The 27,986-nt window shown below is 42.7% G+C and overlaps 1 protein-coding gene across 2 annotated transcripts in view; it reads right to left on the reverse strand.

Moving 5' to 3' along the window:
• Positions 1-27,986, reverse strand: part of Gsdme (gasdermin E) — a 73,114-nt gene that overhangs the window by 30,159 nt on the left and 14,969 nt on the right. For both annotated transcript variants that reach the window (XM_046463502.2, XM_046463501.2), the window contains exons 2-3: positions 19,796-20,025; positions 13,331-13,523 (exon numbers count right to left, since the gene is read on the reverse strand). In XM_046463502.2, coding sequence (XP_046319458.1) covers positions 13,331-13,523; positions 19,796-20,006 — 404 coding nt within the window. In that variant the 5' untranslated portion in view covers positions 20,007-20,025. The remainder of the gene's footprint in view (positions 1-13,330; positions 13,524-19,795; positions 20,026-27,986) is intronic.

A 27,986-nucleotide genomic window follows, 5' to 3' on the forward strand; every position in this document is an offset into this window, starting at 1 on the left:
TGAATTCACAACACATAAAACGTTTGAAGAGACAGGAAGGCCTGCTATCCTGATTTGACTACCACACACACTGTATACACATATTGAATTATTATAATGTACCCCATAAAGATATACAAATATTATGCCTCAATTTAAAAAAAAATTTAAAAAGGTAGCTGGGGGCAGCGGTGCACCCCTATAATCCCAGCAGCTCAGGAGGCTGAAGCAGGAGGATCTCGAGTTTAAAGCCAGCCTCAGCAAAAGTGAGGTGCTAAGCAACTCAGTGAGACCCTGTCTCTAAATAAAATACAAAATAGGGTTGAGGATGTGGCTCAGCGGTTGAGTGCCCCAGTACCAAAAAAAAACCCAAAAAAAAGTTTAAAAAAAAAGACCAGTATCCATCAGCACACACTATAGAGCAGACATACTTTCAAACCAGTCATTTCTAACATTCTCTTTCTGCTAGTTTACAAAGTTCCACCTTCTAGCAGATCATAGGAAATTGATTCGGTTGAGTACAGTTAAGGTGCTGGCTCATGCCCACTTGAACACACACATCAGAAGCAGCGTCACTGGCTACAATCCCTTCATCAAGGCAGAGGAACTACTGGGGTGGGCTGTTAGGACTCAGATCTGACTGCCAGGTTGGAAATCACTGTACCATTAAGTGCCCTCAACAGAAGCCACTAAAACAGAAAAACCTCAGCCTAGACCACCCAAGCTCCATTGCTTAAAATCCCCACCTCCCTCCAGAACCCACTCCAAACACCAAAAGAGGGGGTGGGGGAATGTACCTTCTGCATCTGACAGCACAGTTCTGGAAGGCTTGCTGGGCACTGCTGAGCGCCCGCAGGATCCCTGAGGGGTCAGCCCCACCTGGGAGCAGGGAGCAGAAAGCAGCTCACTCAGGGACATGGCCATCATGGAGGCTCCAGGTGCCAGGGAGGAGTCACACCCCAACTTATGCAGCCCCAGGGAAATCCTTCACTGGGCCAGAAGGGCAGGCTGCACAGGCAGGCCTTCCCTGCTATTTCATTGTCAGTAAAGAGGTCAAGTCCCTGGGATTCTGTTTCCCAGGTCAGTGCTGCCACCTTTTGGGAGCCAAATGCTGGACAAATCTAAGTCTCCAGTTAGGAAGAGACCTCATGGGAACAGAAAGAGAGAGAATTATTAGGGAAAACGAATTGAGTTTTTGCAAAACAATTTCTGGAGGGAATTCTTCCCCATCTCTTCTCCTCAGCAACACCATCAGGCCCCAAGCAGCCCCAGGAGGAGTCCAGGTGCTTCCCTGGGAATAATGTCCACAGGTGCAGACCTAGAACAGTTCAAAGGAGTTGGCCCCTGGCTCTGACCTTCCTCACCTCAGAGCAGGAATCACCAAGTTGGGAAAGCAGTCATATGTCAATATAACTTGTTTATTTTATAATCTTACATGTCTTGTTTGCACTGCTAACAGAGATCATAAAAACCCTGGATTCAGGGTTTCTGAGATGGGGGTAAAAGAAGCTCAGAGAGGTTGAAGACAGTAACAAAATCACACAGTTAAGAAGCCCAGGCTGACCTTCTGCAAGGCCCCAGGTGGCCACTGCAGCCCCACAGCTGCTGTCTCCTTCCTCTGGATGACAGCACCCTCGGGCTATGGTAGTAGTTTGACCTTCATCCCTATTAACTCCTGTATTGCTGTTTTCTTTTCCACATCTGGCTGCTGGGGCCCATGCCTCAGGCCAGCAGCTAAGCAGGAAGCAGGATTCAGGCTTTTAAGGCATCCATCAGCAGCCCAGGCCCAATCCTAACAAAGCTGCCTCCTTTCCCAGGCTGAGGTTTGCATTTCCATTTTCTCTATTTCTAATGCTTTCACAACCCCAAAGGTAAATTCAAAAAAAGAAACCCAGAGAAGCTTTTAAAACTCTAAAGATATCCAAAAGGAGGGAAGCAGCTTTGTTTTTCAAAGCATAAATGCATTCTGCAGGGTCCCTCCTGAAGGCACAAGGAGGGAAATTAATTATTAAGGAAAATGAATTGAATTTTTGAAGGTCTGTCTTCTGCTGCAGGCCACCATCCAGTCCTGTTATACTCTAGACACCACAGGTAGTTACTGCTGTCACCTTCCTCTACCAATTATAATTATAATATGGCATTGAGTAATTTTCAATAGATTTCTGATCAGGCTCTTCAAAAACAAGGGTCTGTCACAACACAGGAGGAATCAGCTTTGGTGGCATCTGCTGAAGGGAACTCATGCAACTCTAAGGGACCCACGTGATAATCCAGTTCTGAGATAGAGAACAAGATTGCTCTTAGGAACCACCTATGATCCATCCAGTAGTGATGGCTGCCTAGCTACAGGGAAACACATTCTGAGACTGAGCCTGGGCTGGGAGCAGGGAGGAGAAAGACAGCTGGGATTGACTGGCAATGTCTTCATGGTCACAAGGGGGTGGTCCTGAGCACCTGGATCTAATCCAATGTCTCTGCTCACAAATGGAGAATGCAGCCCAGAGGTTACAGACTCCCCTGAACCCCAGGACACATCCATGGCAGGGCCCAAATCAAGACATGTCTCTTCTAACTCCTAGATCGGTGCTTTCCCCACTACATTGCTTTAAAAACCAATAAGAGGCAAAGGGACAAATGCATTCTGGGGAAATGCTGCAACATTGCCAGAACTGGTTTCAACATCTGCCCAGGAATTGAGATTGGGATGTTAAAAAGCCAAAAGGAGATGGCCAGCCTACCACTGCAAGAATGTAAAGCAAGAATTACTAACCACAGAATGTAGATATGTTTTGACAAGTAAGGCTTTAGTAGTTGAAGGATTTCTCCCAGAGGGTTTTGATTTATCCGCTATAGCTGCAGTTAAAAGAGAAGGAAATGTGTGTTCACAGACCAGCTGTAGAATAGAAAAACTAATTCCATGGACATTGCCTGTAAACTCCATGGCGTGGCCCTCCTGACCTTCCTTAAAATGGGAACATCCGCTTCTTTTGATAAACGGCCTCCTCCAGCCTCGCCCCACCAAGCCCCAGACTCAGTAACTGTCTGTAAAAATCCTGGAATGCAAAAGCTGTTGCCTCTCACCCACTCGTTTGCCCCTCCAAGGAGGTGCTGCTTTCACCCTTTTAAAACCCGTCAGCTCCTTGACAAGGAAGGGGAAGGAAGCCACACTCAGCCTGCACGTTCCATAGGCAGTGCCCTGTATGCTCTGCTGGGAAGGCGCCCCACCTTCTGCACCCCATGGGCATCCCTGAGCCCACCCGGCTCTGCGCAGGTGGAAGGGAGTGTGGGGCAGGAGAGGAGCTGGGGCTGAACTAACCCCGTTGTGTATCTTAACTGCCCTCTGAGCCAATTCTAGTCACTCCATTTTTCTTATCAAGAATTGAGGAGCAGCTCTGCCCATTGAAACCTGAGGAACAATCTACTGGGGGCTTCTGGAAGATTCTTCTCCATTTTTAGAAGAGTCACATGGAACAGACCATTTGCCTGCCTCTGGACCTTGTCTGCAATGTGGCCACCATTTAGGGACAAGAGAACTTAGAGCTATTGGAATAGAATCAGGTGGAGGCTGACACAAGAGTCCATGCAGCCACTGAACTGATCATCTGTCATTAACCCTTTGGTTAGCAGCACTCACCCTACTTCAGGTTGCATTCCTATGTGAGGTTAAAAATGTCCTTTGCAACTAGATACCCTAAGTAGTATGTGAAGTTATTGTCACCCTTATTTCACAGAGGAATGAGAATAGAATTCATAAGCCAATGACCCAAAGGACATAGCTAACAAGGGTGGAATGAGAATGCCACTTAGCTGACTGGCACAATTCAACCTGAATGGTCTTCCCTCTTCCTCCTGCCTCTCCCTCCTGGGCCTACCTGCAGAAGGCACTTAATGCATGCGAATACATAAGGCTGTGTTTCTGCCTAATTCCCCTAGGAGGGCTCTTTGAAACTGAGGCAGCTGCCAACTGGCTCCAAGCTACCAACCGTCTCTACTGCAACACTAAAAGAAACTTTCCCACCTGTTTAGCTTCCTGTCACTGTAAAAATTACCCAGTTCAGTCAACATAATGGAGCGAAGGTTTTATTTTGGCTCACCGTTTTAAAGGTTTCAAGTCCATGGTCGCTTGGCCCTTTTTGCTTTGGGCCCATCATGACACTGTACATCATTTGTAGGAATGCGTGGCAGAGGAGCTGTTCACATCCTCACCACTGCCAGCAGCCAGGAAGAAAGAGAGGAAGGGGCCCAGGTCCCAAAGTCCCCTTCAAAGGCACACCCCCAATGACCTGACTTCCTTATTCCAGGCCCTACCTCCTCAAGGTTCTGCCACCTCCCAAGAGTGCCACAGGCTGGGGACCAAGCCTCTAATACATGAGCCCTGGGAGGACACTTCAGATCTACAGTATCACATATCAGAGATGCTCAACCTGGAAACAGGGACAGGAAATCTCTAGAAACCTCAACTACTGTACTCTGGGATCTCCTTTCCCAATATACAGTAGCCTTCCTTATCTACAGTTTTGCTTTCCACAGACATCTGAAATCAACTACAGTACAAAAATAGTAAATGGAAAATTCCAGAAATGAAAAATTCTTGAAGTCTCAAATCACACTGTTTTGAGTAGTGTGATGAAATCTCCTGCCAACCTGACTGGCGTATGAATCATTCTTTGTCCAATGTATCCTCCGTATATATGCTACCTGCTCATTAGCACTTAGCAGCCAGCTCAGAATAGATCAACGTCAACATCATGAGGTTTATGCTCAAGTAACCCTTATTTTACTTAATGATGGCCCCAAAGTACAGAAGAGTGATGGCTAAAATTCAGATATGCCAAAGAGAAGCCCTGAAGTGCTTCCCTTAAGTGAAAAGGGGAAATTTCTCAATAAGGAAAGCAAAAAGATTATGTGCTGAGGTTGCTAAGATCCACAGTAAGATGAATTTATGAAATTGTCTGTGGAATTGTGAAGAAGGAAAAAAACTCAAGCTAATTTTACTGTCAAATCTCAGCCTGCAAAGATTATGACCACAGTTCATATAAGTCCTTTATTGATCATCTCACTTCATCTCATCATGATGTTATATTATCTCACATCATCATAACAAGGGTGAGCACTCTACAGTAAGGTATTCTGAGACACTTCATTCATATAATTTTCATGATTGTGTTGTATTTTATTATTAGTTGTTATTAATCTCTTACTGTGCCTAATTTATAAATTAAACTTTATTATAGGTATGCATAGAATAAAAGAGTATACATAGACTGAGGACTATCCTTGGTTTCAGGCACCCATTGGAGGTCTTGGACCACATCCCCTGCAGTTAAGAGGGGACTACTATAGTGAGAAAAGCTTTCCCGGACCCACCCCCTCTTTCTGCTGTGTTGAAGCTGAAGATGACTTCAAGATTGCAAACTGCAGGAAAAATTAAAATTAGAGCATAATGCACATGACTACGAAAGTGACTAGGCCACCCGCACATTGCAACTGCTCCATCTCCAGTCACATTAGTTTCTAACACCTTAATCGCATACAACAATTCAAGGACAGAGACAGGAAAAAATGACTAAGCAATTATAGAATGTTCAACCTTTTAGGCAGGGTAATTAATTAACTGCCACCAGGTGATGAGATTCAGTAAGCCTGAAAGATGATAAACCAAATGAAGCAGATGAAGAGAGGAGAATTCATGCAGCAGCCTTTGGAAAAAATGTTTTTCTCTCCAAGCTCTGTGCATAGCAGCTGGAATGGAAAAATCATGTGCTTTGTGGACCTGGCCTTAAATCCTGAGTCCAGGCAAACTAATTAATTTCTGAATTTCAGGCTCCTCCGATAAAGATAAAGATAAACCAATTACTCTTTCAACCAAGCAGTACTTAGTATGCTGCAGGCACTGTGCCAGAGCCCACGGCAAACAAGAGAGGCATATGCCAGAAGTTTTGGCTGAGAATCAGGCAGCTGCAACAGACAGTACCCCATGGTGTTGGTTAGCACCCCAACAGAATTGGGGAATGTGGCTCCTGAAGAATGGAATATTAATCCCAGGGACTGAAGTAGATTCAGCATAATGCCCTGGAGAAACTGAGGGGGTGAGAGATGAGGCTGGAGAGTGAACATGAGGCTTTGTGAAACAGAGGAACATGTGGACACCATCCTAGGCATAGGTAGGTGTTAGCTGGGAAGTGACATGATCCTACAGGTGGACCTGCGGAGAATCAGTTGGAAGGGGTAAGAGGGTGCAGATAAGAATTGGTTGGTGAAAGAAATAGTCATGAGGCTGGGGCAAGAAGAAAAGGTAAAACCAATCTTTGAGAGCTTGAATCAGCTGGTAAGAGACTAGGCATAGGAAAGAAGGCAAAGGGGGAGCCATGTCTGATCCCCGGGTTTTTAGCTAAAGCAGATGGACTTATGCCACACCAACCAGCTTTTCTGCAGGAGAAGTGCATTAAGTGAAGTGAGAAGTTTAGAGATGGACAGAGTCCCTGTGTCAGACACTATGAACAGCCCAGGTGGAATGCATCCATCTGTTCACCTGAATTCTAACTCCTCACTTGTTCCAACCAACCCAGCCATAGACACTGGAGTTCATCAATTCTAAGACACATTTTTTTCCCCACATTTTAACATCAAGATGGTTTTAAACTGATGGGTGACACAGTTTAACAGACAATGTTCTTTCTCAGTGGTACATAAAACAATGGTGCCTCTTAGAATAGACGCCATCTTGGATTTGATAATAAATGATGCTGTTTATCAGTCTTAGAAGAAAACAGTACTTCAATGTCTCTCCTTAGGACTTAAGTTCTACCTAATTCTAAAGACTTGAAGTAGCCTTTATAAGTGAGGCTCACAGGACAAGACAATTTCTGTACAAAGACATAAACCTGGGAACAAATATTAGAAAGTGTCCCCAGCATGTCCATCCCTCAGCCAAGGGGGTTACCAGTAGATCATGTTTACACAGAAGGAACAACAGAGGGCCAGACAGACTTCCAGGAGTTCACAGTCCCAATAGTTAAGCCTAAGGGCAAGAGACAAAAATAATTCAGGGGAAAAAATAGTAATAGTTTGACTGAATTTCAGATAGCACAGAGATGGCTTTGGCCTGCAGGTCTCAGGAAAGACCTCTTTTAAAGAATAGTTTTGATGGGGTCTTGAGAGCTTCATAGGTGTGCTTCCAATAAGGCATGTGGTAACCAAGACAAAGCTCCTGAAGGTCAAATAGATATTGGTCAAGGGCTCCCTATATCTTGACTTAAGAATTGAATAAGAATCTGCTACAAATAAAATATGGATCAATAAGAGCTCGTGTGTTTTCCAATGGTTCTATGACACAGCTACATAGCTGGGTCAGCCTGTCAAGAGCTATCTATGGAATATGTATGGACTAAATCGGCACAGAAGCCTACTGAATAGGAAAATCTGATATTTGAGAATTTCCAGTGACAATCCCACAGGGTAAGATCACCCAGATGCATGTGAATTTCTATTCAGCTTCTGCCCAGTCCCACACAACCTCTCAGAGATGGGTGTAGCCTGCCAAGATGCCAATCAATCTGTGACTACAAGACATCATGAAGCAGGACTCTACCCTTGAAATCTTATCCCTGCCTTTAATGCTCTCCCTTAAATACAGTCGGAGCCATTTTTTAACTGTTAAGTCCCAACTTTTGTGTGGGCTGGATCTATCAGACATTCTGCACTTAAAACTATTTTTCTGACTTTGTCTTTTATTTCTTTATTAATTATTTCAGACAGTAATTTTCTCAGGCGGCTTATCCCCTCCTGACTAAGAAAAATGACCCCAGCTAGGCTCTTGCTGCCTCGAGGTATCAGCCCTCATTTGGGAAGAGCACAGTAAGGACAGACCACCCTCCCACTGGCACTGAGGGTCATTAGTCACTCCACGGTGGAGTTCAGAACACAGACCATGAAGTTGCCTGTATCTTCCATGAAGAGCTGGAAGAGAAGGACATCAGAAATGCCACAGTCAAAAACTCTGAACACCTCGAATCATCTCATTTCTGAGTGCCTCTCCCAGCCTCAGCATGCCAAGTCAACTCGTTCCTTTGGAGAGCTCTCACCTGCCTGAGCTGGCAGGCAGGCTTCAGACTGACAGCACCGCTCCACTCAACCACCATTAGTGAGAACATGCTGCGCGCCAGGCACCACTCTGCATGCTATTTAGATTCTCTCATCAGTGAAATCCTGGGCAATGAAGGCAGAAAAAGGTGGGTCCTAGGCATTGTTTAAAGATAAAGATGCCATATTATATTACTTATGATACTATTCCTTCGATTTTGTTTCCACTACCTATTTTTTTTTAATTAAAAAAAATTAGCCTAAAGTTTACCACTCTACAATCAGTCAAAAAAAAAGAAAGAAAGAAAGAAAGAAAAGAAAATCCCTGCACCCACTAACACCAAGAGCATAGAGAAGCATTTCTAGCCTCATCGGCTCCTAGACCTTAGGATACCTTCACCTGCTTCATTCTCATTTACAGGCTGCCCCTCTAGGAAAAATGAAGCCAAAAAAAAAAAAAAGAATAAATGAAGGGAGCAGATTCAGGAAACTCTCATTTTGCAAGTGCATGTGGACAGAAGTCTTTAAATTGTTAGGCACAAACTCTCCATGAAAAATAATAATGCCAGGCCTGGATACAGCACAAGGACAAAATGGAATGATTTTCAAACCCTCCACTGGCCACGGGGAAACTCATTAAGTAGAAAAGGAGACCAGTTCAAATTTTGTTGCATATTTATTTTTCAAGAAAGACATGAGCTCTCACAACCCCTCCCCTTGAAAATGTCCTAAATAAAATAAGAGCTACTGGTATATGGAAAAGGTACTCATGAGAGCTACTGCAATGCCTTTAAAAAGGTCAAATAGCTACAATAAAGAGTAGCATTTTTTTTTTCTTTCAGTGCTGGGATTGCACTCAGGGCTGCTTTTTGCATGCTAGGCAAGCCCTCTGTCACCGAGCTATAGCCCCAATCAAGAGTAGCAATTTAAAAAAAAAAAAATGTAAAGCTTGTACAATGTGGAGGGATTTAAATATAATAGGACTCTGAGTAAATTTTAAATATTTTAAATAGTCGTAAAGATTTATCTGTGTCACCCACCATTGCTTTGCATTATATCAGTTTCATATACTTAATTTGGATTTCCTCATGAAGAACCCAACTTCTAATTACTAAGTACACACAGACAAAGGTAATCTGCTTTACCAAAATGTGTTTTACAATGTGGTTAAACAACAGAAGTGGGATGTGTCTTTCTGGCTGATAGCACCTAATCCCCACGTAGTCATGGAAAGCACAAAATGGTGCCTTTGCTGGAAAACAGCTGGAAGCAAAGCCCAGAGCTCAAGGGGAAGGAACAGGTGTGTTCACTGCAGGTTCCACTTGCTTCTAAGTACTTAGCCAGGAGGAAACCTTCACACACTGTCTGGTCCAGCTATCTCACCTACAGCTGGGGAACTGAGGACAAGGGCTGATTGACTTACCAAGTCCACAAAAGTTATTTATCAGGAATAAACTTCTCCAGACCCCAAGAGATTAGAAGCAACAAACCCGTGGCAAAAGGTGGGGTGGGTTGTCGCTGTTATACTTTAGGCAATGACAAATGGCAGCTCAGGATGGAAGACAGGCAGAAAAACCACAGAGTTTATTACACAATAATATTGACATTAAGACTAAAAATGAATTCTAGTCATTAGCAGAAGGCTCTATAAGTTGATTTTTCTCCATTAAAAAAGAAGGGGGGTGCTGGGGTTTGTAGCTCAGTGGTAGAGTGCTCACGCCTCTCATGTGTGAGGCACTGGGTTTGATCCTCAGCACCACATTAAAAAAAAAATAAAGGTATTATGTCCATCTACAACTAAAATATATATTTTTAAAAAAAGAGGAAGGAGGGGCTGTGGTTGTGGCTCAGCAGTAGAGTGCTTGCCTTACACATGTGAGGCACTGGGTTCAATCCTCAACACCATATAAACATAAATAAACAAAATAAAAGTATCGTGTCCATCTACAACTAAAAAAAATATTTTAAAAAATAATTTTTTTTAAAAAAAAAGAAGGAAAATATGTATACATCTTAGATTTCTTTCCACTGAGAATTTTTAAGATAAACCTAGAGGGCCCATTCAAAGGCTCCAAGTATCAGAAGGCTAATTCCCAGGGAATGCCTTTGTGCCCAACAATGCTAGATAAATGCCACTTATACACATGATTGTTTTTCTAGGATTGATTAAGTTTTTTGAGATGCACATACATTTCATAGATGATAAATCCAATACTTTGATTTCTAAGGGCTAAAATAACCTGCATACAGATGACAACTTATCTAAATGACCAGAAATAAAAATGACTGACTGCAAATAAGCCCTCAGGAACATACAGTACTTAAGCATCACTAATCACCACTCCCAAGGCCACATGTGTGTCAACAGCACCTTATCTATGCTGATGATGTTGTAAGAGTCCAAAGACAGGCAGATGACATGGATAAGAATTTATTACTCCCGTGTGAAATAACAATAATGCTAGCTTTACCAATGACCATCTCAGGACTGGGAGAGTTGTACCTTCCCTCTCTCTCCCCCTTTCGCTACCCTCCCTTCCTGGGCAGCTCACCTTTAGCTCTTAGCAACATAACAAGGAAGAGACAACTATGTGATAAGATAACTCTTGCATTCCTAGGACTTAAATTTATTCTATGTTTTATAGTTTTTTATTTTGTGGTATTGGGGACTGAACCCAGGGCCTTGTGCATGCTAAGCCTTGTGCTCTACCACTGAGCTACACCGAGCCCATGATATTTATTCTTTATCATGCTCCCAAGGCCTCCACTTTCTGGGCTATCCCTTCTCCTATTATCTCTACAATCAATAGGATTCTCAGAGTCTTCCCAGGTGATCTTATCCCAGTGTCCAGGCCCCTCTAGGTGAGCAGGCCTAGCTACTCCCGTGTGTCTGTTCAGGATAGGACATATCTATGTCCCCCACTAGGCAGCCTCACAGAGGACTCAGATTCACAACACTGCCTTTACATTCATGTTCCAATTTAACTACTTGAATCTCTGCCAATTTCTTTTCTTCACAGTCAGTTCAATCATGTTTTAGAGGAAAGAACAGATGATTTGAAGTCAGGAAATCCTGGGTGGAAACCTAACTCCAGCACTCAAATTGAACTCTGGGCCTAGGAACAAATTTCATCCTCTTGGGCCTCAGTTCACTAATGTATAAAAAAAGGAAAGCTATGCAGAGGAAAAGAAACGATGGGTATAAACTGCCTGGCACATAGAAGGTTCTCCTTTTCTTCCCTGACTCTCTCTATGCCCCCCCCCCCACAACTGTTGGCTTTAGTTTCTTTCTCTCCAGAATGTTTTCTTGCATTCATATCAGAGACCCCACCCCCACGTGCTTCCTGCTGGCAATAGCTTCCATACCTGAATCCTGAAGAGTGTTTTAAAATGTGTGTCAGGAAATGTGACTAGAGAGCATTGCCCAACTGTGGTTCTTGAAATAGAAATAACAAGACTGCAAAATCTAGCTTAAGAGGGGCTATGTGAAGACTGAGGGAGCCAAGAGAAACCCTGGACTCCCCCAATCTTTCTCTTCTTCTCCTGTTGACAGTGTCACCAGATTTAGCAACAGAAAATATAAAGTGCCCCGTTACGTTTTAATTTCAGATAAACAAATGATTTTCTAGAATGTCCTAATATTGCACAGAGAAGGAAAATGCCTCTCCAACCAAGAAAAGGAAGTAAGAAAGAAAATAAAGATCGCGACTGTCAGAGATGAATGTGCCTTCCACTGGTGCCACCAGAGAGCTTAAAGTTCTTTCACCAAAAGGGGTTGCCCAGTGGAGCCCCAATTCCATGGAGTCGTGGAGTCCCAGAAAGACCATTGAACGTGGGCAGTTACTGGACAGGTACAGTTTTTTAAGACTTCAGCTGCCCATCTGTACAAAATCCACCCACCAAATGCTCTTGATATGTGTGTTTTATGGTATATTTTATTCATTAATATTTAAACATAATTTTGTTCAATGAGCACATATTTTATATTTCAACCTAAGAACACTGGAAAAGAGGAGATAAGGCAACCATAGTTAGATACAAGTGAGTTTTCTCTTAATTCATTTGGATTTGAATTTTCTATCATAAGAGGGAAAAAAAAGGTGATAAAATTACACATGAAAATGAACATATGGTACTGTATAAACTGAAATATCATCTCAATTGGGTTAGTGCAATAACTTCCCAATTGGATTCCTGGCTTCTTCCTATCCACCCTTTTCTCAAACCAGTAGCCAGAATGACCCTTGTCAAAAAAAAAAAAAAAAGAGTCAGATCATGTCATTTCCTTGCTCAGAATCCTCCAGGGGCTTTCTAGCTCACTCTGTGAGACAAAGTCTTTCCAATAGCCTTTGGGGTCCTGCAGGACGTGGCTCTCCTCTAGTCTTCCTGGGTCTTCCCTGGCTCTCTTGGCTTCAGCTACCCTGGCCACTGCCCATGACATCCTTGCCCAGGACATTCCATGCTCATTCTGTCCCCTCCTTCAGGGCTTTGTCTCATGCCAGCTTCTCTGAGTGCCGTCTCTGGCCACCACTCTGAGCACATCCTATCCCCGCTCTCTGCTATATTTGCCTCCAGTCCACTGATCTCATCAACTGATGAGATGCCTATGTTATTTCGCCATGCATTTTGTGTTATATAGTTTGTGTCTCTCCCCACTAGAATGCCAGGCAGAAATGATGGCATCTAGTTCACTACAGCATCCTTAGCATGGACAACATCACATGGCACATACAATCCTCTCAATCAAATTATTAAAATGTTGAATAAGCATAAGGTAAAAATAACGATGAGCTGTCATGGGATAAAGGGTATTTACTGAAAGATGAATGAATAAATGCAGGGTTTTCTTTAAGAAAAGTAGAAAAAAATATTTTATCCCTGAAGTCCCTTGCTTGCTCTCATGTTTTTCTTATTAGAACAATAAAAAGAACCAGAGAAGGTTCATCATTTTTCTGCTTCTGATATTAATATTCTAGATGCAGGACAGAGCTTTTACACTGTATAGCATTTTCTAAATCATAAGATTGGGAGAAAGGACCATTTGCTGAAATAATGTCCTTTTAAAGTGCTTTCCAGGTCTCTACCCTCAGGCTAAGAACAGTCAAGAAATTCTAAAATGAAGAATGTGCTCCTTATGAAGTTTCAGCACAATGGGCATCCAATAAACATTTGTTGGTTGGAAAAGTTCGCATTTCTCACCCTTTTAACTGAACAACCTTTAAATGTGAGATGTGTCAAAATCCAAAATGCCAAACCGGTTTCTCATTACCTCTCGGCCGCGTCTCTGATGAGCTGCTGCAGGTCCACCTCCTGCTTCCTCAGGGTTCCAAACGAAGACTGACTCTCCACCAGGCCTTTGCCTCCAATGTTCAGCTTGACCTTCCCCAGAATGGTCTCAATGGTCCCACTCACATGGTTTTCAAACTTGCCCTCGTATTTCACAAAGTCGGACTCCACGACCACTGCAATGAATGGAGAAGAAAAATCGGAAGACGAAAAAGCCACTTGTGTCTCAGGTCACCTAGCTTCTAACCCTGCCCAGACTCTTGGGAAACATGCTGCTGGCATCCGAATGGAAAGCCAGCACTATATTTTATGTAAAAGCAAAAGAAACGGAGCCACCACAACTGTGTGTAACCAGGAGCATGCCTGGAATTGCCTAGACTCCCTGGGTGCTTTTTAGACTTTTCAATCCCAATGTAAGTATAGGAAAGTGCACAAAAAGCATCAGTGCAGTTCAGCAAATCATTTTCAAGTGAATATTTCTTTAACCACAGTTGTGGTTTGTATACAGTGTCATCCAAAAACTCCTTGTTAAGTCAGGAATGTTCCAAGGTGAAATGATTGGATTGTGAGAACTGTAACCTTATTAAAATAGAAATTGGTACCAAGAGTGGGGTCATTGCTGTGACTAACCTGGCCATGTGGTTCAGAAGCTTTGGGAATGGTTTGCAGGAGACATTTGAAAATGCAGGCTAGAGAAGCCTTAGAATTGTGTAAGCAGAGATTAATGGGCAATTCTGGCGGGAGCTCAGAAGACCAGAATCTTGATAGGAAAGTAGACTCTGCTTATAAGGTTTCAGAGGAAAATGAGGACTCTATTAGTAACTGGACTAGAGATCATTCATGTTACATTCTGGCAAAGAAGTTGTCTACCCATTGCCCATGTCCTGAGATTTTTGGTGAGGCTGAATTTAAAGGTGATGGACTAATTAATCTGATAGAGGAAAGTTCCAGGCAGCATAGCATTCAGTCAGTGGCCTGGATTTTGCTGGCAGCTTTTATCCAGGTTTACTGTAAGAATCAGGAACAGTAAGTAGAGTTGAAGGGGACCAAGAAAGGTAGGCTTTTTGAAGAGATCATATCTTCAAAAGAAATGCTAAGTACTTTGCACAGAGGAAACTGGGAAGATACCTCAAGGGCATCTCAGGAATTTGCAAGATCACATCCACTTCCAGGTCAAAACGGAAAATTCCTTTGAGAAGAGATCATGGGAACACCCTGCTTCCATAGCAGAGCCTAGGAAGTTATTTCACCAGATTCAGCTGCCCAAGCATTCAGAGGTTGCCGCAGCTCTGGTTCCAGGGGGACCAAATATGTACAAGCTGACAGCAGACCTTGGTGTCATCCACAAGATGCTGGTTCTGCAAGAATGCAAGATACTAAAGTTCAGGGGTCATGGAGGTCACAGTCACTAAGATTTCAAAGGAAAGGCTGGGAGGCCAGGTAAAGTATAGCAGGCTGCCCCTGAGACATGATGCATGGAGCTTTGAAAGTGAAGCCAAAACTGAAATGGAGACCACAAGAATTAAAAATGTCAGCAACATGGACTGTTTACCACAGTTGCTGGCTGCAGAGGGAGCCAGGCTAAAAGAGAGGCCCTGTGCCCGGCAACCAGCAAGGCCAAAGGGGTGTACTGCCCACACCCTTTGGAGAGCCCATCTCACAGCTACGTGTCAATTGATGTTGTACACAGAGTTAGCAGACCTGTTTGCCCAGCTGGGTTTGAGTCTTGCTTTGGCCTTATCACTTCTTTCTATGCCCCTATTCTTCCCTTTTGGAATAAAAATATTGGATTGTTTTATTTTTACAGGGGCTCACAGCCAAGAGTTTGCCTCGAGTCTCAGATGAGACATTAGACTGGGACTTTTGGGCAATACTGAAACTCTCAAGACTATGAGACTCTTACAGATGGACTAAATGCATTTTGCATTGTGAGATGGACATGAGCTTGGGGGACGAGGGGTAGAATTCGTGGTTTGGATATAAGGTGTGACCCAAAAGTTAATGTAGTAATGTCCACAGGTGACATGATTGAATTGTGAGAGTTATAACCTTAAGAGTACATCCTAATTTGAATGGACTGGATGGTAACTGTAGGTCAGTAGCTGGAAGAGGTGAGTCACTGGGGGTGTGCCCTAAAGGAGTTCATCTCCCCTGCAGCCTCTTCCCCCTTCCCCATCTGTGCTTTCTGACTGCTTCCCTCTGCACACACTTCTGCCCTGAAGTGTGCCTCGCCTTGGGCCCAGAGCATTGCAACCAGCTGACATGGACTGAGACATCTGAAACCATGAGCCCCCAAAAACATTTCCTCCACATTGTTCATGTTGGATATTTTGGTCACAGCAACACAAACCTAACTAATCAAACACTATCCAGTAAAGAAACAGAGAATTTTAAATGTGTGGTTTACAAGAGTAAACTGAAAAGGAATGGCAGGTGGAAGACACCTAAGCCCTCATCATAATTGCACCCCACCTGCTAGAGGAGTGCCTCAGCATCTGGCAGGTCAGCCATCTGGACCTGTCCTTGGTCAAATTGCCTTCCCATGCACCAGTCTTGGAGAACATTCCCTGTCCCTCATTATCTTCCCCAATCAGATAATTTTCTTCCCATGTTTACATTTTCCCATCTGTCCTCTAGCCATTCTTTATCATGCAATTCCTTATCACTGTCCTCCTTATAAGGTCAGCTGGACATGCCCAACCCCTCAATCACCATCCAGAAGCTCCAAGATTCTCTCCCTTCTTCTTTCCTCGTTTCCCAGATGCTAAGGAATCTGCCACCACTACTGGTATCCCACCTTCAATCATGTCAACTGGCAATTACTATTCCTCATCTGGCCATATCCAGTGATTGCTATCAGAGCTCCTTAAAGGTCTATCCTTCTTATCTGAACTCTAAAGATAAATATCTGCTGATCTCATATGTGAACTAGAGCTTCCTCTTGTCTCCAACCTTCTACTGTTCTCCCGTGTGTGTGTGTGTGTGTGTGTGTGTGTGTGTGTAAGTGCGTGCACTAGAGTTGAACACAGGGCTTGGGCATTCTAATCGCACACTCTACTACTGATATCACTAAGCTACACTGAAACCTCTGTTCCCATTTTTAATCAAAACAGGTACAACCATAAAATAGTCTCCATCATCACATGGGTAAGGATACATTAAGAACCTGCTAGGAGCTGAGCATGGTGGTGCACGCATATAATCCCACTGGCTTGGGAGGCTGAGCAGGAGGATTGCAAGTTCAAAGCCAGCCTCAGCAACTTAGTGAGACCCTGAGCATCTTAGTAAAATCCTGTCTCAAAATAAAAAATAAAAAGACCTGAGGATGTAGCTCAGTGGTTAAGTGCCCCTGGGTTCAATCCCCAGTGTAAAAAAAAAAAAAAAAAGAGCCTGCTACTAACTTCACAGTTAGACTTTTCCATTTCTCTGATCCAAGGTTCTATTGGGCTCCTGGGTACCCTTCACAAGGGATTAAAACCCTTGTGAATCCATACACACACACATACACCCAGAATCCATACACACACACACACACACACACACACACACACAGCCTCAGCAGCTGCATTTCTTTCAAACCAGTCAAGAAAACCCACTCCTTACCCAGGGTTGATAAGTCATCAGCATTCATTATTTTTGCAATTTACAAAAAAGAGCATAATTTTTCACACCACCACCCAAAATAAGAAGTCTATGAAAATGCTCTCAATCCAAAGCCTTTCCTAGTTAACATTTTGCGAAATACAAACACTTTGGGAAATGCTTTGGGAAGCAGGGTGGAGCAGACAGTAATAGTTTAAGATCATGTCTTTGCTCTAATATTACTAACTGGAAGATCTTGGGTGAGAACTTTTTTTGATACAAGGCCTCACATATTCTAGGCAAATACTCTACCACAGAGCTACATCATCAGCCCTGGAAGACTGGACAACATTCATTTACTTGCATCCCAGATTTTCATATGCAATTTGCAGATAACCAATGATACCTACCTGATGCTGTTGCTAGTTGATGTATAAGAAGGAAGAAATACAGCCATGGCTCCATCTATCTATCTATTGGGTTTAGACTAGAGCAGCATTCTTTTCTTGTAAACAGGACAGTCCTAGGTTCTACAAAGTGCTATACAGACAGAAGTTCTATCTTCAGTACACCCTTCTGGATTCAGGCTTGTTACCACTGTTGGAAACTGTGTCTCCAAAACTAGCTACACAAAGTGGGGATAATCAGGACTTTGTGTACTCTGGGACACCACCCTAGTCACACCTCCTGAAAAGATGTCATTTGCCCATACTTCTACATCAGTCATCCACTGCTGCTGGTGGAAAAAATGAGGGGACCAGCACGCTGTCATGGAACTGCCAGGAACCAAATCACTGTCCCTTCCACAATCACTCCCCTGATCAACAGTCATGCCAGGGCTATTGGGAGCAGGAAAAAAACACCTAAAGGTGAAGCATCCTAAATCATCTTGGTAGATAGAGTAGGGGACACTTTTCATAACTGCTTTAACACCAACATGACAGAATCCAGGATGCGCTCTGACCTCAGATGATGATCATATTCTTTATCTGCACTGACAGTGACTGGTCTCACCAACTCAATGTGGTTTTCATAATCTTTCAGGACACCACAAAAAGCCATTTTATATCACAAAGTAGAGGAACTCCAATTACTCAGGGACCCTTGGTCTATTTGCTCCTACTTATTTTTAGTTATTTCACAATTCAATAGAAATTTTACTAGAAAGCATACAAATCCAAGCTAGGGCATGATGAAAAACTCATATCAATTCATTCTCCCCTTGCTTGGCAGCTCCAATGGGCTGACTAAAGAGAATACTGGCTGGAGTACTTGCCTGGAAGAAAGTTTGGAGACTCTTTTCCCCTTTAATAGAAATACAATCACAAAATTAGAGAATTTTAGAGCTGAAAGAGGACTAAGACATATTCCATCCACTAATTAAGAACTGATGAAGCAAGGCACAGTGGAGCACGCCTATAATCCCAGAAACTTGGAGGCTGAGGCAGGAGGATTGCAAGTTCAAGGTGAATCCTTTCTCGGTACAAAATAAAACAAAACAAAACTGATCCAGTATTCTAAGAATCCATGCTAAAGTGATTACTTAAAAATACCCACAAAAACATAAATAAAATGTTCACTTCAGCCTTCTTTATTATAAACACTAAATTGGAATGGTTTAGCAAATTAGGGTGTATACACACAAAGGAACAATGTGTTTGTTGAAAATATCATTAAAATACTTAAAACTATGGAGAAAACTTACATAAAGTTAAATTAAAAAATTAAAAAGGAGTGCATTAAAAATTAGTATGATTCTAATTCTGTTTTTTAAAAGTTAGATGACAAGGCCAGGAACGGTGGTACACTCTTGTTCTCCCAGCTATGGAGGAGGCTGAAGTAAGAGGATTGCTTGATCCCAGATCAAGGCCAGTCTGGGAAACATAGCAAGACCCCCATCTCTAAAAAAAAAAAATAAAATAAATGTTAAAAAATTAGATGCAGAGAAGAAAAGACTAGACTTCTGTGTTAATGGAGATTAACCAGCAATGATGGAATTTTTGTTGCTCTTTTTCCTTCTTTACCTGTCTATATCTTGTTACATAGTCATCATACATCACTTTACGATGGGGACAATTTATGGGAAATGCATTATTAGGCAATTTCATCATCATAAAAACAGCATAGAGTGCACTTATACAAACTGAGGCAGCTAAGATGTCACTAAGCAATATGATCATAAGGGACCACCATCTTGTATTCAGTCTGTCACTGACTGAAATGCTGTCCTTGACTGTACTATAATATTGCGTCCAATTTTTTGTGCAATCTGTCTGTTGACAGCCATCAAGCTCCGCGCCCCCCCACACTCTTTCTCTTCTTTTTCTGTTGCACATCCAAACTAGTAAGAAAGTCCAGTTGCTCCCTTCATTGATGCTAGAGAAAACTACACCACACAAGCTCCAATCAGTACCCCATCTCCGTCCAGTAATCACAATAAAAACTGAGCCTGTCTCCTTACCCCTTCTCTGATTCCATTTTTGGCCCAGTCTGACAGTCTGCCTTATGCTCCCTAGAAGGTACTAACCCTTTACACCCCCTTGGATAGGTATGTGGCATCACCAATATCAACGCCAAACAAAATTTTGAGTAGGGACACATTCCACTTATGCTGAGTGCCCACAACATTTATGATGGACATGACTGACTTTTATACCAAAACTGAAATAATATTTTTAAAAGATTAAGCTGTCATGTTGTGCATGCAGAATTTCATTCATTTTAAGTAAGGATATGTTTTTAAGATAGTAGGCAAAGAAAAATGAGAATTAGTTAGAAGGTATCACCTCAATTCCAGGGAACACATGTCTCAAAGAAGATCCATCTTATGTCTGGGAATAATTATAGAATACACAAAGAAACATACCTGGACTCAGAAATTGATCTTCTGTGAGTACATCTCCAAGAGTGACAGATAAAAACTGGTACTTAGGTCTCTGCCAGCACCAGTATCTCTTCTTTTTGGTCACCAGACTTAGAAGTTGTAACTTGTCAGAGTCATTTAAGTTTGATACAGAAATCAGGTTACCGTCAGCATCAACTTCTTTAAGAAAATTCCTTGTTGCTTTGGCAAACATTTTGAAGGTACCAGATTACCTGAAAAAATAAGATTATCCTAAAATCAAATGAAGTTATTATTTTGTGTCTTTTTTTCCTAAAATATTTCTCCCTAATCTCAATCATTCATATGAAATAATATTTTCTCCCAATGAAGCCCTCTAATTTGAGTTCAGTTGATGACAAAGAAATTAAATTGAGATATTGAAAGACAATATGTGAATCAGTCAGGATAAGCTAGGTTATGCTTCTGGAACAAACAATACTCACGTCTCAGTGGCTTATTGTTGATCACAATCCAGGATGGGCTGAGAGCTCTATTTATTATAGTCATTGAGATCCAGACCAAAGGAAAAGTCACTGCCCTAAACATCATCAGTCATTATTTAACAGAAAGAATTCTGGAAGTTCTCACACCTGTAATTAAATGCTCTGGCCCAACAGGACACATGGCATGTTCACTTATAACTTATCAGAGCTAGTTACACAGTTTCATCCAACCATGAGGGTGAAGAAATACAATCCTACCAAGAATCTGGAAGGCAGCTGAGCGGGATAGTACATGCCTTTAATTCCAGTTAACTTGGGAGGCTGAGATAGGAGGATCATAAGTTCAAGGCAAGGCTGGGCAATTTAGAGAGACCCCGTCTCAAAATAAAAAATAAAAATAGGTGGGGATGTGGCTCGGTGGTTAACCATCCTAGGTTTCAATCCCCAGTACAAAAAAAAAAAATCACCACTTGAGCATTTGAAGATTTTGTCATCTGTGATGGGTAGGGGGTGAGGCATCCTGGAACCAGTCCCTTAGGGATGATTGTGTTCTCTGTAAGGTCAAAAGTGTCCTCTACACTGTGATCCTTCCCATTCAGAAATGAAAATTAACTTGCTATTACTACTGAACCTAGAAATAATAGCAGAGTCACAATTTAGCTGGAGAGAAAAGAAGAGACACACTGGAAGATAGAAAAGAAAAGCACTACATTTAGTGGAACAGGTACAATACTATCAACAAACGGTGTTGGAAAAATGGGCTGACCTTCTGGAAAAAAAAAAAATCTAATTCCTCTCTTCTACCACATGAGGAAATTCTCAATGGATTAGCAGTTCCTTTGAGGAAAAATAAAACCATAAAAGTAGTATGAAAAAAAAAATACAGAGAAATGTTTGTACAATTGTAGGATAAGAAGGGCCTTCACAAAGATAAGGAGCAGGGTTGTAGCTCATTGGTGAGCGTTTGCCTAGGACGAGGGAGGCACTGGGTTTGGTCCTCAGCATCACATAAAAGTAAATAAATAAAATATTGTGTCCATCTACAACTAAAAAATATTTAAAAAGAAGAAAAAGGGCAAACTGAGAAAGTGCTAATAATATTTATAACAAAGTAGGAAAGTGCTTATAAAAAAAAAAAAAAACACTTTACAGATCAGGCTTTAAAATATCCCAGTAAAAACAGGGAAAATAAACAATTCACCATTCACAAACTACACAAATCACACACACACGTATACTTACTTGTATATAATTTAAAAATTACATTTAAAAAACACAAATTGAAACAATATTTAAAAAAAAAAAACCTATCCATGGTTAAGTTGAAATTTCTAATAGAGAAAGCTATGTTTCATAGGGTTTGCACCCTGCTGCTTGGCCTGGTTACGTGGTCAGATGGTTTCATAGAATTTAAGAGCAGGATCTTAACCATTTTGCTTTGTTCAACATGAATCTCCTCTAGGGCATCAGTTCTTCTTTAAAGTACTTTTACCTGGATTATTATGAAGCAGTTGCTACCTGAGCCTATTCTTACATATTAACAGTCAAAAAATGAACATTTAAGGAAGAAATTCTAAAATATGCAAGGAAGATCTATTTTTTGCAGGTGTGAACCCAGGGGCACTCTACCACTGAGCTACATACATCTCCAGCCCTTTTTATTTTTTATTTTGAGACAGGCTCTCACACAGTTGCCCACGCTGGCCTCAAACTTGTGATCCTCTTGCCTGAGACTCCAGAGTCACTGGGGTTACAGGCATGCATCACTGCACCTGGCTAAGAAAGTTTGTTTCTGAAACAATGAACAACAAAGATGAACCACTAAGTATACTCTGGCTCCCATCTCAATTTCATCTCTCATAAAGTATACAAGTATCTTGCATTCAATGGAAGACTCATTTATTCATTTACCATAATCATTTAATGAATCCTTCATTGATTATTTTTGGGTACACACTAAACTCAGGAACTGTGTTTAAGCATTTAGGATACAGAGATTTTAAAAATAATAATAATAATTTCTCCTTAATGAGCTACTAGTTTGGTGGCCAGAGAAAAAATAGCTAGGTTTTATGTTAGTTATGGGCACAAATAGCTACATGGAATGAAACAAGAAAAAGGCACATAAAGCCAACTGGAGAGAGGTTCCCTGTCACCTCAGTCCTCTTGAAGTTGATGCACCCACGAATCAACTTTTGTAGGCCAAGAAGAAGATCATCAAGGGAAGGACACCACGATGCTACTCTTGCAGAGGAGCACAGTTTAGAGCAGTGGGGAGTTGCAGGTGGGGGGCGGGGAGCTGGGGAAGAGAGTACAGGAAGATGGGCCATCGGCAAACTGGCGACGGCCCAGAGAACACTGGGTCATGTTGCCATGCTCAGACCCTTTTCTCGGCAGGCTTGGGATGTCTTCTCATGCTCTGGGGTTGACTCCTGCATTGAGTGCAGGGCTGCAGAGTGGGGAAGAGCCAGGGGTAAGGCCAAGGAGGCCCCTCGACCAGGGCCTGAAGGCCCATGCCCCCCCCAAAGGGGAGCCAGGGCAGCAGGAGCCACTGGAGGGTATGACTACAGAGCCATGTGATCAGAATGGTCACCTAGAAAGATCTCCTGAAAGCAAAATAAGAAACGCACAGCAAATAGTGATAGTTTGAGTTCTTCTTTACCCATGTGTACCCTTTAATTTCTTTCTTCTAATTGCTCTGGCTAGAGTTTCAAGGATGATGTTGAATAGAAGTGGTGAAAGAGGACATCCTTGTCTTATACCAGTTTTTAAAGGGAATGCTTTCACCTTTTCTCCATTTATAATTAAGCTGGCTTTGGGTTTAGCATATATGGCTCTTACGATGTTGATGTATGTTCCTACTATCCCTAGTTTTTCTATGTTTTGAACATGAAGGTGTGCTATATTTTGTAAAATGCTTTTTCTGCATCTATTGAGATGATCATATGATTCTTGTTTTTAAGTCTATTAATATAATGTATTAAGTTTATTGATTTCCATATGTTTAATCAACCCTGCATCCCTGGGAAGAATCCCACTTGATTGTGGTACACTATCTTTTTGATATGTTTTTGTATGCGATTTGCCAGAATTTTAGTGAGATACATCAATGTTTATAGCAGCTCAATTCACAATAGCTAGACTATGGAATCAACCTAAGTGTCCCTCAATAGATAAGTGGATAAAGAAAATGTGGTATATATACTCAATGGAATATTACTCAGCTTTAAAGAAGAGTAAAATTATGGAATTTGCCAGTAAATGTTTGGAGCTAAGTAAAATAAGCCAATCCCACAAAACCAAAGGCCAAATGTTTTCTCTAATATGTGGATGCTAATTCACAATAAGGCGATGGGGGAGGGCACTAGGGAAAAATAGCGTTACCTTAGATTAGGTAGAGGGAAGTGATGGGAGGGAAGGAGCGGGATGTAGGGATAGGAAAGACAGAAAGATACTAGAATGAAACAGACATTATTACTGTATGTATATATGTGACTGCATGACCAATATGATTCTGCAACATGTACACACAGAAAAATGAGAAATTATATCCTATCTATGTATGATACATCAAAGTGCATAAATGCATTCTACTGTCATGTATAACTACTGAAAACAAATAAAAAAATATTTTTTTAAAAAAAGTAATGCACAGGAGGGAAACAGATATGAAACAAAAAAGAAAACAATAATGCTCTGAACTCTACCAGTGGCCAAAGGACAGAAGTCTGGTTGGATGAAGGGCGATGGTGATGTAAAGGAGACCCTGAGGATGTCCTCCAAGGAGCTCAAGTGTGGGGTTGAAAATAAGAAGCCAGTTACCAGACAGGGATTAGACAGGAAGCAGACTGGTGGGAACAAGAGGTCAGTAACTTCTGCCATCATCCTTGGGATAGGTGCGGAGTTTATTTTTCCAAACACAAGGAGAGAACTTTTAATGAAACAGAGTCTCCCCAATGACCTGTATGAATTTATCCTGCTAGTCCAAGAGAAGAGGCCCAGAGTGGCCTGCCTCAGTTTACCATTGGTGTCAGGATCTCTATTTTTATGGTTTCTATATTCTTTTCTGGGACTGAAAGGAGTCTCAAGCTGAAACTTGCCTTCAGATTGAACAAGTTTCTGTAGAAGCAAAATTAGACTAGCTGTTAAAAAAAACAAAATAACAATCCATCTGATGTGGATGGCAAAGCCTTGGTAATGATACCAATCCCCCTTAGAGGGATTAGAGGGTGAAAACAAGGGAACTCCTAAATTAATCTTTAATGATTTTTTTTTCTTTATCTAACATCAAACACAGCCAATTTGCCTGCTTGTCAGGGTATGCTGCTTTGGGGAGAATTAGTGAAATTGGATATTGCTCAGTAGGTTTTCATTAGAATCAGGTTTATTCAATCATGTGATTCTTAGAAAATAATCTCCTAGTGAAGTTGATGTTGGAGGTTTCTCTTTTGTCACTAAGCTTGTACCCATGCTACACTTTCATGGTGCAAAACTGTGAACCATGGCCAGGCATGGTGACACCTGAAACCCCAGAGACTTGGGAGGCTCAGGCAGTGGATAGTGAAGTCTGAGGCCAGCCTGGGCAACTTAGCAAGACCCTGTCTCAAAAATAAAAACAGAGAGATGAGGATGTAGTTCAGTGGGGTAGTGCCCTGGGTTCAATCCCCAATACCAAAAAAAAAAAAGAATTCTAGAAAGTAAACTATATGAAAAAAGCTATACCCTGAGAAATCTCATTCCTGCCCATGTCCTTGTCTTTTCTACCATTTTATTTCTCTTCTGTTCAGTTATATCACCTTCATATTTCCTTATACAAATACATGTCAAAAGGGGTCTACACAGTGTTCTGCCCCTTGCTTTGTGTCATGAAACAAAACTTCCTAGAGATCATTCCACATTAGTACCTCTTTACAGATGCATAGTACTCCCTCCCATGAATTTTTTTTCATTGTTTATTTAATTTGTCCTATAATGCTCACTACTTGAATTGTTTCTAAAACTTTTGCTATTTTAAAAATACCACTAAGTACTCCTATATGTACATATTTTTCATGCATGAGCAAGTGTATCTGAAGGGTGGATTCCTAGAGGAGGGATTGCTAGATCAATGGGTAAATGCATCTGTAATTTTATGGGTTGTCCCATTCCGCAATCTCTCCAATAATGTGTGAAAATATCAGTCTCAGCAATAGTGTGTTATAAAACGTTTGTATCTTTGCCAATCTAATTGGTGAGAAATGGAATCTCAATATAGATTTAGGTTGTTATTTTAATACAAATGAAATCAAGCATCCTTTAGTTTGTTTAAAGCCTTTTTTATATTTCTTTTTTAAAACTGTTGATGTCTTTGACCCATTTTCTGTTTCTAGAAACTTTTAATAAGATAGAGAGATTATCCAAAATATAGGCTAGAAAGGCAGGCCCAGGTCAGCCCAGCCAATGCCTGCAGAGCCTGCACTGTGTCTGTCCGAGCTGCATCTTTGAACACATTGCCCAACACCACCATCCGGCCCACCCCACCCAATCTGACACTACATCTGTGAAAGTAGCCGCCTCCATCTTGGGACACCATCACCACCATCTTTAGTTCTGGCAAATCCCAGCTTGGAACACCAGTTGGGTAGGAGAGTTATTGGAGCCCTGCAAAGGCACTATAACCCTGAAATGTGAAAAAACAGTAACACTCCAGATACTCAGTGCTAGAAAGAAAGACACACAAACAGCATGGGAAAAAAAAGGAAAAAAGGTGTCCCAAATGAATCAAAATACTAAATTATTAGAATCCATGGGCAGCACAACAGAAGAAATGACAGAGAAGGATTTCAGGATATACATAATTTAAAATTTCTGTGAATTAAAGGATGATATCAGAGAACAAATACAGGCAGCAAAAGATCATTCTGATAAAGAACTACATAAGCAAATACAGGAAGCAAAAGATTACTTCAATAGGGAGATAGAGGTTCTTAAAAAAAAAAAAAGACTGAAATCCTTGACATGAAAGAAACAATAAACCAAATTAAAAGTTCAATTGAAAGCATACCAACAGATTAGACCACAGGGAAGACAGGACTTCAGACAATGAAGACAAAATATGTAACCTTGAAACGAATATAGACCACACAATGAAGATAGTAGGAAACCATGAGCAGAATGTTCAAGAAATATGGGACAGCATAAAAACCAAATTTAAGAGTTATTGGGATAGACTGGGAAGATGGCGGCGAGGGGAGTGCATTGACCCCGTGAGCTGCTTCACTGTGTGGGAGTATGACAAGTCAGGACGGCTAAAGGCTATCTTGTTAGGAATTTCCAGCAATAGTGGGGTGCTCCGGAACCTGGAGGAAGGATTTCCATTGCACGAGGATCGGCTACGGGGACTCAAACGCGAGAGGTTTGTCACACGGAGGGTAACACTGCTTATTCAGCAAATCGCCCCGCGGCTAGAGTCTGCAGCGCGCGCTGGGAAACGAGGAGATAGCGACGCAGGGATACAGCGCTGCAGTTTCTGCCAGCCGTGCAAGCACCGTACTCAGGGCTGAATTCTGGGTTCGAGATGGGGGAAGGAAGCGGTCCATGTCGGTTCTCCACACCGGTCAGACCACGGAGGAGGCCAGCGGCCACCATGTTGGAAAGCTGACGTCACCATCCCTGTTTTCGACTGACCGCAGCTCATTCAGCCATAGAACAGGTAATTTCAGGCTGCCATTCGCCTGTGGCTTGCAGACAGATTGCTCAGGCTCAGTGCCTGGGTGCTTCCTAGTGCCTGCTCTTATCGGAGCGAGCACCGAGCGCGGGGCGGCCGAGTTCCGGCTCCCAGAACCGCCCTGGCCCAGGGCTGGGGAGCCTGCGGAGGCTGCTTCTTGGAGTCTGCTCTTATCAGAGCATACACCGAGCACGGAGCAGCCGAGTTATGGCTCCCGGAACTGCCCAGGCCCAGGGCTAGGAGCCCACGGAAACTGCTTCTCAGTCCGGGTCCTGCTGAGGGCCGGTCAGGACTCACCCGTTGCTTTGGTTGCCTGGCAAGGGGAACGAAATGCTGCCATTTGCATAGGATACCAACATGGCAGAGATCTGATGTCATCGGAAAGCGGCGAAGGAGAGAACTTCATCAATACCAGTGGCGACAGAAACAGTTGGTCTCCTGGTAGGGGGGGTGAGGCACAGACACCCGAGTCTCTCTCAATTTGTCATCGAGCCAGAAGGGAAGAGCCGGGCCGCTGCCAGCGCCCTGAGCAGGCCCAGCGGCTCGCCGGCGTGGTGACCGCGTGACCCCAATTGGAGAGGGGGCGGAGCGGAGCCGCCACCCACGCCCGCAAGGTGGGCAGACCCGCGACCCAGTGGTACACGGGCGTGGTAGGAAGGGCAGGGCAGAGCCACCGCCCGCACTTTCAAGGTAAGCAGACCTGTGACAGACTGGAGGGTCAGGCCCAGCGGCCTGCCAGCGTGGTACACACGTCACCCCAACTGGAGTAGGGGCAGAGCAGATCCTTCGCCCACGCCCGGATCAGGCCCTGCCGGTGTGGTGGTCACATGACCCCAATTGGAGTGGGGGCGGAGCGAAACCGCCACCCGTGCCCGCAGGGTGAGCAGACCTGTGACCAACCTGCAGATCAGACACAGCGGTCCGCAGGCGTGGTAGGAGGGGCAGGGAAGAGCCGCCGCCCGCGCCTGCAAGGCAGGCAGACCTGCGACAGACCGGCGGATCAGGCCCAGGAGCCTGCCGGCGT

Source organism: Marmota monax, unplaced genomic scaffold, assembly GCF_021218885.2.
Source record: "Marmota monax isolate L192 unplaced genomic scaffold, Marmota_monax_Labrador192_F-V1.1 WCK01_AAM20220418_F8-fsc00057, whole genome shotgun sequence".
In the NCBI taxonomy this organism is placed as follows: domain Eukaryota; kingdom Metazoa; phylum Chordata; class Mammalia; order Rodentia; family Sciuridae; genus Marmota; species Marmota monax.